Genomic DNA, 15398 nt, shown 5'->3' with positions numbered 1-15398 from the left:
TTATTATCAACAAATTTATCCTTGAATTAATAATTTTTAAATATAAAAAAAAAAAAAATTATATTTCATCATGATTTTTATTCTTTAAACATTTTATTTATTATTTGTTTTTATTTATTTTTTTTTACACTATTTATATTTGAAAACATAATTTTTTTTTTTATATATATCTATTATTATTTCTAATTTATTGTTGTAAATATATATTATATATACTTTGGCATTTATTTATCAAATCGATCAAAGACAATTTAAAGAGAAAAACAAAAAAATAAATAATCTTTTAATATAAAATCGAAGGTGAAGTATTTTGGGTGCAATATAAAATGCATTATAATGTGCCTGTAGCAGTCACGAATGCGCCAACTAGTTCGTGAATCATGTATAGAATACTTTGCATAAATTGTTTTAAGTCGACGTCACGTTTTTCAGTGTTGCCTATAGCAAGGAAATAGTATAGATGAAAGAATAAATAAATTAAAACAAAAAAAGTAAATGATAAATTGGTGGATCTAGTAAATTTTTAAGTAAATATGTATGTTTAAATGTTTTTTAGATGCAATTATTGTCGCGAGTATAATCAGTGTAAAAATTTGATACATATAGTGTTTATTATTATGAGAGATAAATAACAACACTAAGACCACACAAAATATTCAAATACGAAAACCTCAGTAAGTGTGTGACTCAACAACGTGTGGCTTACGCGGTTGATACATCATCTGGGCCGTGTGACTTGTAGAAAAAAAATAAAATATATATATATTTAACTGTGTGATGATGATGCCCTGGATAACACCTCATTCGTTCTCAATTTACATTATCTTACTATTAAATTATAACACTTTTAAAGAAATAAAATTATTATGTTTTTTTTTTTTTTGTATATATTATATATATTTATCTTTCTTTCGCTTTCTTTATCAAGAAAAATATAATGCTCGTCATGTTGAATTATTTTTAGAGAAGTATTAAATTCATAATCCGATCATTCAAAGTGATGATTTTAATATTTCTTCACTCATAAATACTCGAATTAATTTTAATTTACAATTATATATTATTTTATTTCTTCTCTTATTTTTTTTATTTATTTTTTTTCTTGTTAATTGCATTCCAACGGTTTTTTTTTTTTTTACTTTATTTTATAGCTAAAATTTACGTATAAATAAGATTCATGAAAATTTATTGTCTGTGACGATTTTTTTTTTTTTTTTTTTTCTGCTCAAATTAGTTTATTAGATTTTATATTTGATGATGTGTGGCTTTTTTGTTGATTTTTTTTTTTGTTGAATCTTCAAAATACCGGTGATTTCTGGAAATAAAAATATAATTTTAATAAGTTTTACAATTAGTGTAATTATATACGATCAAAAATAGTTGCACATAAAATTTTATTATTATTAAAGAACTTTATATCATAATTTTAACTTGTATAATTTTTAAATTGAGTAATAAATTTTTAGTTAAATTTTAAAATGTTTTTTGATATGATCAAGTGTGATTAAATTATCATTAAATATTTAAAAAATTAAATTGCAATATTTATACTTTCGCAAAAATAATAAAATTATTATTATCATCATCTTTGGAAAGTTAGTCAATAAAAATTATATTATCTCTACTTACTTTCAAAGATATTTTATTAGTCATAATTTGTCAGTGAAGAAGAAAAAAAATTTAAATAGACCAGTCATTAGTATAATTTGTATATTACTTTTTTTTTTTTAAATATTAAATTACTTGTATTATGTGCAACTATTAATTTTGTTTGTGTATATATTTATATATTAAATTAAACTTACAGCACTTTCAATTACATCTTCAGCAGCAAGTACTTTTGATGGACGTGCTGGAATTCCAGTTTTAGGTTCACGTTCCATTTTATGAAGCATCTTGTAAACACTTGAGCTCATTAAATGATCGTAATTTGGTAGCCATGCTTTTTCATATTTTTTAAAATTAACACTAAATAATAAAATGAAAAAAAATCAATCAATTTGAATGATTTGTAAAATATTATTATAATTATTATATATTAAAAAATTAACTAGCCCAAGTGCTCGACCACGAATGACTTCTGCTTGTCCTGACAATACCTCAGCTATCATCTCATCATTGAAAAAATCATTTGGACACCTCCATCTTCGTCCATAAGTTAGTTCCAGCTGCTTAGCCTGGGGCCAAAGTTCTTTTGAACGCTTTCTTCCTCCTGCTCTGTGCTGCCGGATCGAACGATCGTTTTAATTACTTGTCAATCAAACACATTAAGTCTATGCTGTTCTTTTTTTTTTACTCAACAGAAATCAGCTTGTCAAGACATATTTTTTTTTTTTTTAAATGAAATATGCCACAATCGGTGACAGGATTGAAATAACGTGCTTAAACATTTCATTAATAATTTAACAAAAAAAAAATAAATTAAACAAATGGAATTTATTTATGAAAATTAGAAACGAACATATATATATGAAGAACTTTTTTGTTACTTTTTAAATAACAGGATATATTGTGTGAGGATAAAATATAAAAATAAATATTTTCTTATTTTACACATATATTTTCTTATTTACACGATGATAAATAAAATTATGGTTAAAATTATGTTCAACGATCCGTGGTAAATGTGAAATCATGCTGTAAATTTCAATTGTTGATAATAGAAAATAAGAAGAAAGGATGAAAATTATTTCTCAACAAACAGAAATTATTAAAAAGACAAATTCCTTTGTTTTGTTTTGTTTTTTCGAGAGAAACTGTGACAACCCTGGCAGAACTGGCGTGATCGCTTTTGTCGCCGAAGCCAGAGCAAAACCAGAGCAAAGCCAGAGATAATAAAAACAGAATATTAACGATATCAAACGTAAATTTGGGCTTTATATGGATATATTATTTAAATTAAATTATTATTAAACTTATTTTTAGCGATAATATTGATGTAAAGAGATAAATATAAGTATAACAAGTAATGTAAAAGTTTTGAGGTTGACTTGAATCGGCTAAACACAAAAATCCCTCGCGTAAAGCAATAGCAAATCCAGACTTTTTCCAGAGTGAAGCCAGACTTGTAAAAAAGACATTTATTTATAACAATAGCACTAACTATTAATAAACAATATTAAATTAATCAATTTTAATGACTTTTAGAGACTTTTTTATTGTTAAAATTAATTTTTCGCTTGAAAAAAAAAAAAAAACACATCAATTTCTGGCAATACAAAAGCCAGAGTAAAGCCAGAGTAAAACCAGACAAAAGCCAGAGCAAAGCCAGAGTAAAGCCAGACTTGTAAAAAAGACATTTATTTATAACAAAAACACTAACTATTAGCAAACAATATTAAATTAATCAATTTTAATGACTTTTAGATTCTTCTTTATTATTAAAATTGATTTTTCGCTTGAAAAAAAAAAAAAAAAACACATCAATCTCTGGCAATACAAAAGCCAGAAGAAAGCCAGAATAAAACCAGACAAAAGCCAGAGCAAAGCCAGAGTAAAGCCAGACTTGTAAAAAAGACATTTATTTATAACAATATCACTAATTATTAATAAACAATAATAAATTAGAGAATTTTAATGACTTTTAGAGACTTTTTAATTAATATAATTAATGTTTCGCGTGAAAAAAAAAAAAAAAAACACATCAATCTCTGGCAATACAAAAGCCAGAGTTGAGAGGCCAGTAAACCAGACAAAAGCAGAGTAAAGCCAGACTGTTAAATATTTGCAATAGCATTATTAATAAACAATATTACAATTAATAATTAATGATGAGACTTTTTATTAATATATTAATTTTTGCGTGAAAAACACATCAATCTCTGGCAATACAAAAGCCAGAGTAAAGCCAGACTTGATGTGTTTTTTTTTTTTTACGCGAAAAATTAATTATACTAATAAAAAAGTCTCTAAAAGTCATCAAAATTTATTAATTTAATATTGTTTATTAATAGTTAGTGCTATCGTTATAAATAAATGTCTTTTTTACAAGTCTGGCTCTCCTCTGGCTTTGCTCTGGCTTTTGTCTGGTTTTACTCTGGCTTTACTCTGGCTTTCCTCTGGCTTTTGTATTGCCAGAGATTGATGTGTTTTTTTTTTTTTCACGCGAAAAATTAATTATCCTATTTAAAAAAATCACTTCATTTCAGCTAACTTCACGTTGAAAGGTTTTTATTTTGTTATTATTTTTTTTGTTTATTGTGAAATTAGCTGAAATAGTGTGATTTTTTTATTTTTTTTTTTTAAATTTGTTATTTTTTATTTTCTTAATTGATCAATTTAAATTTATTTCTTGATGATCGTTATTTAGTATTTTATATAAAGCTTTTAAAAATTAGTTTTTTACATTTTTTTAACGTGATAGAATAATATTAGCAATACGTATGGGGCTAAAAAAGTTAAAGCAATACGTATGGGGCTAAAAAAATTTAAAGCAATACGTATGGGGTCAAAAAAAATTGAAGCAATACGTATGGGGCTGAAAAAAAATTAAAGCAATACGTATGGGGTTAAAAAAAATTAAACCAATACGTATGGGGCTGAAAAAAATTAAAGCAATACGTATGGGGCTAAAAAAAATTGAAGTAATACGTATGGGGTCAAAAAAAATTAAAGCAATACATATGAGGCTTACAAAATAATCATTTCTTATTGTTTTCTAAGTAAATCAACATTCTATAAAATTCAGTGACCAAAAAACCTTGGCTCCCAGAGACTTCTTATTCACCTCTGCCTGTATTTAGCTGTCATCAGTAGTTGAATTCACGAGGTAATAGGGTTTTCTTTGAATTCTCTCAATTTATTTAAATATTAACGACTTGAACAAATTATCTGTATTATTATTTTTAGTATTATTTTGACTATAATTTTTGGTTAAATAAAAACTCACGAAAAAAGCGCACGAAGCGCGGGTATGCCCTAGTATTAATAAAAAAGTCTCTACAAGTCATTAAAATTTATTAATTTAATATTGTTTATTAATACTTAGTGCTATTGTTATAAATAAATGTCTTTTTTACAAGTCTGGCTTTTCTCTGGAAAAGGTCTGGATTTACTATTGCTTCACGCTAGGGATTTTTGTGTTTAGCCGATTCAAGTCAACCTCAAAACGTCAAAATCTGTCAACTTTTACATTACTTGTTATACTTATATTTATCTCTTTACATCAATATTATCGCTAAAAATAAGTTCAATAATAATTTAATTTAAATAATATATCCATATAAAGCCCAAATTTACGTTTGATATTGTTAATATTCTGTTTTTATTATCTCTGGCTTTGCTCTGGCTTTGGCGACAAAAGCGATATCGTTTTCTTCTGGCTTAGCTCTCACCATTTCCGCCAGGGAAGGTCGAAAACACTAGCTGTATATATTTTATTTTTTAATTTTAGACACATGAATTTAGATGAAAAAAAAAATAAAATAAAAAAGACAAATAAAAAGTGAGGTGGGGGAAAGGGCTACCTTCAATTCTTGTATAATTTGATCTTTTGCTGGGAGATTTGGATCCACCTCATAACTTCCTAAAATTAATATCAACAAAAAAATATAATGAAAAAAAAAAAAATAGATATTTATATCACAGCTTAGCAATCAAATAAATGTATATTTAAAAAATGAAATTTAAAACTTATAAAAAAAAAGATATAGTGATAATTAATTTTATAAAAAAATAATAATACATTACCATGAGATGGTGCAGGACTTGGTTCACGTGATCTAAAGAGTTTTGTTTCATACGATGCAACACATTTTTTAACATGATGATCCTCATCAGTGATTGTAACTTCAAGTTCATTGGTCTCTGGTGGTCCAACTTGTTCCATTTCAGGCTCAATAATAATTGGTGGTTCACTTGTTACCGTTGCAGGTGAAGATCTATTTTCATTATCTGATTTTTCACTGTGATTATCATTTTTTTCATCATCATCATCATCATTATTATTATTACTATCAGATGATTCTGGCTGATCATTATCATTTTTTTTAATCTCAGAATCTTGTTGTTTTTTTTCATCATCTGAAATATTTTTAAATTACGAAACATTAATCATAGAGTCTGTATATACATATATATATATATTGCTCAATGAATTTCACAATATTAGATTCAAGGGTGACTGTATGCCAAACAGCCATCTATCACATTAGTGGGCGAGTAAATTTATTTATAAAATATAAAACCTTGGCTAAATAAAAATAATTTAAAATAAAAAATAAACAAAATGTATCATATATGAATAGTTATAATAACCTGAAGAACCACGACGTGAACTAGACTGGCTACCATTTTGTACACCACTTAATTCCATTATTTTATATAATTGTTCAGATACTATTCTTAAATGATTTTCAATTTCACTTGGTAATTGTTTCAATGCTAATAATTGATTTTGTACACTTTCCAATTGTTTTTCAAGACTTATTTCAGCTGTAATAAGTTCTTTAACTTTTTCTTTATCAAATATTGGCTTTGGTGGTTCTGCTATTTGAACAGCATCATTTTCATTTTCACTATTATTATTATTATCATCATTACATGGTGTTGGTGATCTTTCTTTACTATCAATATTTTCATTGTTTTTTAATTCATTATCATCAATTTTATTGTTATCATTGTCTTTGATTGTTGATGCTTTTGATTCACGTCCTTCAACTTCAATTGGTATTTCATAGACTCTTGATGCTGCTGATTCTGGTCTTGAGCATTGTGTTGGTTCTGGTGTTATTGATGGTGTATTCATTGTTGGTTCTGGTGTTTTTAATGGCTCTAAACGACCACTTGCTAATAATCTTTCTGTAACTGTTTTTTTTGGTTGTTTTTTAATAATAACTTTATATCCACCAGTATAATCGTTTGCTTGTTTATTATCTTCTTTACTTTTTGGTATTGGTCTTTCTGGTTTTTGTAAAAATGTTGATGTACGTTTTAATTCTTGAATTTTTGGTGCTTCTTCAACAGCTAATTTTTGTAATTCTTCTAAAACTTTTGATTCTTTTAATCCAGGTAAACGTGGTCTTAATTTTTTAAAATTAACACTAAAAAATAAAACAAAATTAATAAAATATTAAAATAAATTTAAAAAATATAATATTTATAAATTTATAACTAACCCAAGAACTCCTTGTTCACCAGCAGGTAATAATTCTTCTTCTTCAAGAATTAATTGTGCAATTTCTTCGTCAGTTATTTCTTTATTTGATTTAACATCACCGTTATCATTAACTGGTGTTGGTTCTTTTTCATTTAATTTTGGTGATAATTCTTTTTTTTCTTGTTTCTCTTCTTCGTCCTGTTCCTCCTCATCAGAATCCGAAAAACTCTCGTCACTTGAATCACTCTCAGGAGTTATTGGCTTTAATTCTTCCAACTTTAAAAATAAATTAATTAAAGTTACTGCTATATTGTTATTATAATAATAATCATTATTATTATTTTTCATTATTCTCAACTCACAGGAATCGTGTAAGGAACAATGTTATCCTCTTGGATTGCATCAACAGCCTGTTGTGCTTCTTGCGTTCTGATCAAAAGATTATAAGAAAAATAAATAAAATTAATTTAACGTGAAATAATGAGAAATTTAAGTATAATCATAGACTTTAGTATCAAATGATTGAAGTCAATAATCAAACTAAAGTGCTTGATCGATTGAGACTTATTAAAAATAATTATTGGCTTGTATTTGATTGGCCTGTTCGACATATCCGGTCAAGGTCGAATATTTCAAGGTACAAAGTAACAAGCTTTTTGTTTTTTTTTTTTTTTTTTTTCATCTTACAGTCTTCATTTTATTCTCCCCCTCTTAAATAACAAATCAAGTATTTTTTTTTTTATTTTTTCACCCACAAATTTATATACAAGGTAAACAGCACACTTATATATATCAAGAGCTATTACATTTCTTTTTAATCGTTTAAATTGCTCAGATTGCCTGGTATTTTATTTATTTATTATTTTATTTTTTTACTATAATAAATAATTATTTACCTGTGCACCGACAAGCTGAAATTATTTCCAGCTATCTTGAGCGCTTCATGAGCCTGACCATGGGTCATACCACTAACAGCAACATCATTGAGTCTAACGACAACATCACCAGGTTTTAGTCCCATACATTCCGCAAGACTTCCTTCAATTATCTATAGAAAAAAAAAAAAAAAAAAAACAACGACAACAACAACATTAATAATAACCTTGAAATATTTTAATAATTAATCATATTTTTACGTACTTTAATAACCGTCAATGGTTGAGGAAAATCACTTCCACCCGCCAGTCGAAAGCCCCATGGTGTATTGTCGAATTTTGAAAATTTTATCTCAATGATAGACATGATGTTTTCTACATCTAAAAAAAAAATAATATATTAAAAAAGTTATTTAAAGAAAAGAAAAGAAAAAAATTATTAAAACAGTTAAATAGTCAATTCAAAAAAGATTTAGACTAGTGATGATGGAATAGCAAGTTAATTACGTAAGTTACCTATTTTTATCTAGACGCCAACACCTATTACATATATATTTTTATATATAAATAAAAATTAAAAAATAAACCCATTATCTAAAGAAAAAAAAAAAAAAAAAGTCATAATAAAATATAAAATATATGCTATTAATTTAAATATAAATTTTATAATTATTTATTGTTCTTTTAAAATTAGATTATGTAATGAGATAATAATATGAGTAGGTGAATAGATAAAAATAATTTTAAAATTAATTAATCTTAGTTGGTCATTGACCGTAAATATTTGGCGACAATTAATTTTTAATTTAATACCGGAAATAATATTTCATCATCATCAACAACATCATCATCAATTCAATGAAATAAATAAAGCAAAATGTTCATTAATAGTTTTGACTATAAAAAAAAAATTCAATGATGAAGTGGTGGCTAACACAAAGAATATATACTTGCCAGTTCAATGTTATTAATCGACATCGAACAAGTTATGTTTATTGTCAATGGCAGTCTGATAACTCAACTCGAGCCAGACGTTATTTGTTTTACCTTAAAATTTTATATTTAATTTTTTTCTTTAAAATATATTATTGCTATTGTTATTATTATTATTTGATTGACAAATTTCTTGTCACACACACCAAACGAAAGGATATTAATGCACTGGGATTGACGACTAAATGGCAATTAAATTATTGTCGTACTTTCAACTGAGCAAGTTAAAAAACGGTGTCACGATAAACTTTGCCAAAGACATCTCTATTCGGTTGATGTTGTCTTTGTTCATCACTTGATCAAAAATATATCATTCTCGTCGTCCATTACCCCGTGAATAAGAAGCTCGATCTATTTACTGATTGATTCTATTTACGATCATGCCTAGATCTCGTTATTCCACACTGATGTGACATCAACGCTATCAAGACTGTACTAAAATCAATCAATCATTTTTTTTTTTTTTTTTGCATCTATTAACTCAGTTTGTTTAATTATTAAATAATAAAATTGAAAATAATTTAATGAACTTTTTATTCAATAATATATTTTAAATCATAAAAGGAACATTTAAATTTTTTATGCCAGAGCCAATGTAGAGTGATCCATAATGTGGTGAATCTACAATATGATAAAATGTCATTCCTGGCCAAAAGAGATTTTGCAAAATTACCAAATGACCAGCAGAGTATACTTGTAAATTCCATGATTCTGAAAGATAAATTTGTATTAATTAAAATTTATATATTAAATTAAATGAATACCTTTTAATGGATCCATTTCAATTGGATCTAAAAAATCCAGAGAATAATTATAGTCATCTCTTGTTAATAAATTTTCAGTCCATTTTTTACGTGGAAGTCTTGCATGAAGATAAGACTTGAGATCAATTGATTCTGTTGAATTTAATCCTGAGTATGATGGATGTTCTGTTATAATTCCATCGGGATTTTTAAAAAAACCTCCACGAGGAATCACAAGAGATTCTTCAGTTATCATTTCAACTGTTGTTGCTAAACGATCTTCTTCTTTCAGCTCATTTGGCATTACACCCTGAAGTTTAATTCATGAAACAAGTCTTGTTAATTTTTTTTTTTTAATATTATAGTAACAAATGTTTATTAAATAACCTCGAAAGCTTCTAATGATTTATCATCTGGAGAAAATGGAATATTATTTTTCAAAACATTTGTAACGATTGAAGGGTTTCCTTCGAATAATGTCATTGCCAATGGTGTCAAATAACGACTGCATTTATTTGATTTTGGCAGTAGCATCCAGTCCAGTCCATCAAGACTAATTTGATAAATTAATTTGAAAATTTATTTAATATAAATTATTTTTAATAAATATTTTACCTGTAAAAAAATATTCTATCTTTTAGACAATCTTTTTTGTAACCATAGGCTATTTGATAGTCAGCTTGAATGCCATTTATTCGCCCCCAATAAAATGTTTTTTTAAAATGATTTTCATTTTGTAAAATCAAGAGTGAGTTTTTTAATATCTGGGATTTTTCTGTACCTATGCAAATACCTGCGTGACCAAATTTATCTACAGTTTCTGATAGTTTACAGTAATCCATGAGTCATCGAGTTTGGTTATTAATTTTTTTTTGGTAAACAGCCAGGTAAATTTATGTAGTCAATTAAAACAAATGAATATCTTTGTTTTTTTTTTTTGCAAACAAAATTTAATTCGAAATTTAAAAAATTATTTAACGTTGTGTTAATTTATTATTATATTTTTATTGCCAATAAATTGGGCACGCGGCTATTTTCCCCACTTCGATTTTTACAAATTTACAATTCGCGACATTTGTAATTCGGAACAAATATAAGTTTATACAATTCGAGCGCTTTGACATTTATTCTAATACAGTTTCGAGCACTTTAAATGTCGATAAAAATCCATTTTTTTTAAAATTGTATCTCTATTAATTATTGATTCTAAATATTTTTTTTTCTAGTTATATAATAAATGAATGAAAAAAATTTGTTTAAATGTGTCTCAGCGAGTGAGAGGCGGTAGTAAACGATTTTTCAATTGCCGAAATGACAATTACAACAACACGCCGAAGAAGTTGACCACTAGACCACAGGGCTTCTTATCTTTTCTAAGTTTCATCAAGTTAACTCCGACGTCCTTCTATGCGTCAATTCATTTTTTGAAAAAAAAAAACCAGAAACTTAGAAAAAATAACGAAGTTCCCCCGCCGGGAATCGAACCCGGGTCTTTTGCTTTCCGGGCAAACGCCTTGACCACTAGACCACAGGGCTTCTTATCTTTTCTAAGTTTCATCAAGTTAACTCCGACGTCCTTCTATGCGTCAATTCATTTTTTGTTCATTTTTTATTTAAATTTAAAACGAAAAATAATTTTCAATAATGTTGCTTAAGACAAAATACCTCTTAAGTTACTTGGGTTTTTAGGTTTTAGGTTTTTTAGGTTTTTTTTTAGGTTTTTTAGGTTTTTCTAGGTTTTTTTTAGTTTTTTTTGAGTTTTTTCATTTTTCATTTTTTCATTTTTCATTTTTTCATTTTTTAGTTTTCATTTTTTCATTTTTCAGCTTTCATTTTTCATTTTTTCATTTTTCATTTTTTCATTTTTTCATTTTTTCATTTTTCATTTTTTAGTTTTCATTTTTTCATTTTTCAGTTTTCATTTTTTCATTTTTCATTTTTCAGTTTTCATTTTTTCATTTTTTCATTTTTCAGTTTTCATTTTTTCATCTTCTTCAAACGCCTTGACCACTAGACCACTACTTCTTCTTATTTTTTCATAGTTTCATCAACTCCGAAAAAATACCTCCTTGCCTATCCTATGTTCCTGTTAATATTTCTGTTAATGTTCCTGTTCATATTCTCTATTTTTTCTATATAAAATTTTAAATTTAAAATTCAAAAGACACCTCCTTGCGTATCCTATATTTTTTTTCTAAATAAAATTCTAAATTTAAAATTTAAAATGTTGCTTAAGACAAAATACCTCTTAAGTTACTTGGGTTTTTAGGTTTTAGGTTTTTTAGGTTTTTTTTTTAGGTTTTTTAGGTTTTTCTACGTTTTTTTAAGTTTTTTTTGAGTTTTTTTTATTATTATTAAGTTTAAAAAAACCAGAGACTTCAGGTTCGAAACCCAAAAACCTCAAAACTATAAAACCTAAAAACCTAAAAAGTTACTTAACCTTAAAACTAAAAAAACTAAAAAAAAACCTAAAAACCTAAAAAACCTAAAACCTAAAAGCCTGAAAAACTAAAAACCTCAAAAACCTTAAACCTTAGAACTTAAAAACACTGAAAAACTAAAAACCTGAAAAACCTAAAACCTTAGAACCTAAAAACACTTTTAAAAAAACCTAAAACCTGAAAAACCTAAAAAACTCAAAAACCTAAAAAAATTAAAAAGTTACTTGGGTGAAATTTTATATGGAAAATTCTGAAAATATTAACAGGAACATAGGAGAGGCAAGGAGTTATTTTGTATTTTGTATTCTAAATTTTAAATTTAAAATTTCATTTTTAATTTTTCATTTTTTATTTTTTCATTTTTTCATTTTTTCATTTTTCAGCTTTCATTTTTCATTTTTTCATTTTTCATTTTTTCATTTTTCATTTTTTAGTTTTCATTTTTTCATTTTTCAGCTTTCATTTTTCATTTTTTCATTTTTCATTTTTTCATTTTTTCATTTTTCATTTTTTAGTTTTCATTTTTTCATTTTTCAGTTTCCATTTTTTCATTTTTCATTTTTCAGTTTTCATTTTTTCATTTTTCAGCTTTCATTTTTTCATTTTTTCATTTTTTCATTTTTTAGTTTTCATTTTTTCATTTTTTAGTTTTCATTTTTTCATTTTTTCATTTTTCATTTTTTCATTTTTTCATTTTTCATTTTTTCATTTTTCATTTTTTAGTTTTCATTTTATCATTTTTTAGTTTTCATTTTTTCATTTTTTCATTTTTTAGTTTTTAGTTTTCATTTTTTCATTTTCTAGTTTTCATTTTTTCATTTTTTAGTTTTCATTTTTTCATTTTTTCATTTTTCATTTTTTCATTTTTTCATTTTTCATTTTTTCATTTTTCATTTTTTAGTTTTCATTTTATCATTTTTTAGTTTTTAGTTTTCATTTTTCAGTTTTCATTTTTTCATTTTTTCATTTTTCATTTTTTCATTTTTTCATTTTTCATTTTTTCATTTTTTAGTTTTTAGTTTTTATTTTTTAGTTTTCATTTTTCATTTTTTAGTTTTCATTTTTTCATTTTTTAGTTTTGATTTTTTTAATTTTCTAATTTTCATTTTTTCATTTTTTAGTTTTCATTTTTTCATTTTTTCATTTTTCATTTTTTCATTTTTTCATTTTTCATTTTTTCATTTTTCATTTTTTAGTTTTCATTTTATCATTTTTTAGTTTTCATTTTTTCATTTTTCATTTTTTCATTTTTCATTTTTTAGTTTTCATTTTTTCATTTTTTAGTTTTCATTCTTTCATTTTCTAGTTTTCATTTTTTCATTTTTTAGTTTTTAGTTTTCATTTTTTCATTTTTTAGTTTTCATTTTTCATTTTTTAGTTTTCATTTTTTCATTTTTTAGTTTTCATTTTTTCATTTTCAGTCTTTCATTTCATCTTTTCATTTTCCATTTCATTTTCATTTTTCATTTTTCCTTAGTTTTCATTTTTCATTTTAGTTTTCATTTTCATTTTTAGTTTTCATTTTTTCATTTTAGTTTTCATTTTTCATTTTCTAGTTTTCATTTTTTCATTTTTTATTTTTTCATTTTTTCATTTTTCATTTTTTCATTTTTTCATTTTTTCTTTTTTTCTTTTTTTTTTTTTTTTTTTTTTTTTTTTTTTTTTTCTTTTTTTTTTTTTTTTTTTTTTTTTTTTCATTTTTTAGTTTTCATTTTTCATTTTTTAGTTTTCATTTTTTCATTTTTTAGTTTTCATTTTTTCATTTTTTAGTTTTCATTTTTCATTTTTTAGTTTTCATTTTTTCATTTTTTAGTTTTCATTTTTTCATTTTTTAGTTTTCATTTTTTCATTTTTTAGTTTTCATTTTTTCATTTTTCATTTTTTCATTTTTTCATTTTTCATTTTTTCATTTTTTCATTTTTCATTTTTTCATTTTTCATTTTTTAGTTTTCATTTTATCATTTTTTAGTTTTTAGTTTTCATTTTTTCATTTTTTAGTTTTCATTTTTCATTTTTTAGTTTTCATTTTTTCATTTTTTAGTTTTCATTTTTTCATTTTTTCATTTTTTCATTTTTTAGTTTTTCATTTTTCATTTTTTAGTTTTTCATTTTTTAGTTTTCATTTTTTCATTTTTTAGTTTTTCATTTTTCATTTTTTAGTTTTTCATTTTTCATTTTTCAGTTTTCATTTTTTCATTTTTCATTTTTCATTTTTTCATTTTTTCATTTTTCATTTTTTCATTTTTCATTTTTTCATTTTTCATTTTTTAGTTTTCATTTTATCATTTTTTAGTTTTCATTTTTTCATTTTTTAGTTTTCATTTTTTCATTTTTCAGTTTTCATTTTTTCATTTTTCATTTTTTCATTTTTTCATTTTTCATTTTTTCATTTTTTAGTTTTTAGTTTTCATTTTTTCATTTTTTAGTTTTCATTCTTCATTTTCTAGTTTTCATTTTTTCATTTTTTAGTTTTCATTTTTCATTTTTTAGTTTTCATTTTTTCATTTTTTAGTTTTCATTTTTTCATTTTTTAGTTTTCATTTTTTCATTTTTTAGTTTTCATTTTTTCATTTTTCATTTTTCAGTTTTCATTTTTTCATTTTTTAGTTTTCATTTTTTCATTTTTTCATTTTTTAGTTTTCATTTTTTCATTTTTTAGTTTTTAGTTTTCATTTTTTCATTTTTTAGTTTTCATTTTTCATTTTTTAGTTTTCATTTTTTCATTTTTTAGTTTTCATTTTTTCATTTTCTAGTTTTCATTTTTTCATTTTTTAGTTTTCATTTTTTCATTTTTCAGTTTTCATTTTTTCATTTTTCATTTTTCAGTTTTCATTTTTTCATTTTTTAGTTTTCATTTTTTCATTTTTTCATTTTTTCATTTTTTAGTTTTCATTTTTTCATTTTTTAGTTTTCATTTTTTCATTTTTTCATTTTTTCATTTTTTCATTTTTCATTTTATCATTTTTTAGTTTTTAGTTTTCATTTTTTCATTTTCTAGTTTTCATTTTTCATTTTTTAGTTTTCATTTTTTCATTTTTTAGTTTTCATTTTTTCATTTTCTAGTTTTCATTTTTTCATTTTTTAGTTTTCATTTTTTCATTTTTTCATTTTTCATTTTTTCATTTTTTCATTTTTTCATTTTTCATTTTTTAGTTTTCATTTTTTCATTTTTTCACTTTTCATTTTTTAGTTTTCATTTTTTCATTTTTTCATTTTTCATTTTTTCATTTTTTCATTTTTCATTTTTTAG

The 15398-nt window shown here is 23.9% G+C and overlaps 2 protein-coding genes across 2 annotated transcripts; both read right to left on the bottom strand.

Annotated features, from left to right (window-relative positions):
• Positions 1-1192: 1192 nt before the first annotated feature.
• Positions 1193-9195, bottom strand: LOC122852480 (probable serine/threonine-protein kinase DDB_G0286465). Its single transcript, XM_044152319.1, has 11 exons — positions 8926-9195; positions 8237-8352; positions 7993-8144; positions 7459-7525; positions 7116-7372; positions 6256-7040; positions 5689-6021; positions 5466-5524; positions 2056-2222; positions 1806-1968; positions 1193-1315 (listed from the first exon to the last, which is right to left on the bottom strand). Exons 2-11 carry the CDS (start codon positions 8336-8338, stop codon positions 1298-1300), a joined length of 2103 nt encoding a protein of 700 aa, XP_044008254.1. The 5' UTR covers positions 8339-8352; positions 8926-9195; the 3' UTR covers positions 1193-1297.
• Positions 9196-9514: 319 nt separating this feature from the next.
• On the bottom strand, positions 9515-10582 carry LOC122852504 (radial spoke head protein 9 homolog). The gene is made up of 4 exons (XM_044152368.1): positions 10323-10582; positions 10095-10260; positions 9729-10017; positions 9515-9675 (listed from the first exon to the last, which is right to left on the bottom strand). The coding sequence occupies exons 1-4, from the start codon at positions 10547-10549 to the stop codon at positions 9515-9517; spliced, it is 843 nt and encodes a 280-aa protein (XP_044008303.1). The 5' UTR covers positions 10550-10582.
• Positions 10583-15398: the final 4816 nt, after the last annotated feature.

Source organism: Aphidius gifuensis, linkage group LG3 (genome assembly GCF_014905175.1).
Source record: "Aphidius gifuensis isolate YNYX2018 linkage group LG3, ASM1490517v1, whole genome shotgun sequence".
NCBI classification, from domain to species: Eukaryota; Metazoa; Arthropoda; class Insecta; order Hymenoptera; family Braconidae; genus Aphidius; species Aphidius gifuensis.
This window is presented reverse-complemented; position numbering and strand designations above follow the sequence as displayed.

Bases quoted from the DNA above. Each gene is read 5' to 3' on its own strand.
- LOC122852480 (XM_044152319.1), bottom strand. From the start codon at position 8,338: ATGTCTATCATTGAGATAAAATTTTCAAAATTCGACAATACACCATGG. The intron at 8,145-8,236 runs GTACGTAAAAAT...TTTTTTCTATAG, and splicing joins AACCATTGACGGTTATTAAA to ATAATTGAAGGAAGTCTTGC. The intron at 2,223-5,465 runs GTAGCCCTTTCC...TCGATCCGGCAG, and splicing joins AAATTATACAAGAATTGAAG to CACAGAGCAGGAGGAAGAAA.
- LOC122852504 (XM_044152368.1), bottom strand. From the start codon at position 10,549: ATGGATTACTGTAAACTATCAGAAACTGTAGATAAATTTGGTCACGCA. The intron at 10,261-10,322 runs GTAAAATATTTA...TTATCAAATTAG, and splicing joins GATAGAATATTTTTTTACAG to TCTTGATGGACTGGACTGGA. The intron at 9,676-9,728 runs GTATTCATTTAA...TTTATCTTTCAG, and splicing joins TGAAATGGATCCATTAAAAG to AATCATGGAATTTACAAGTA.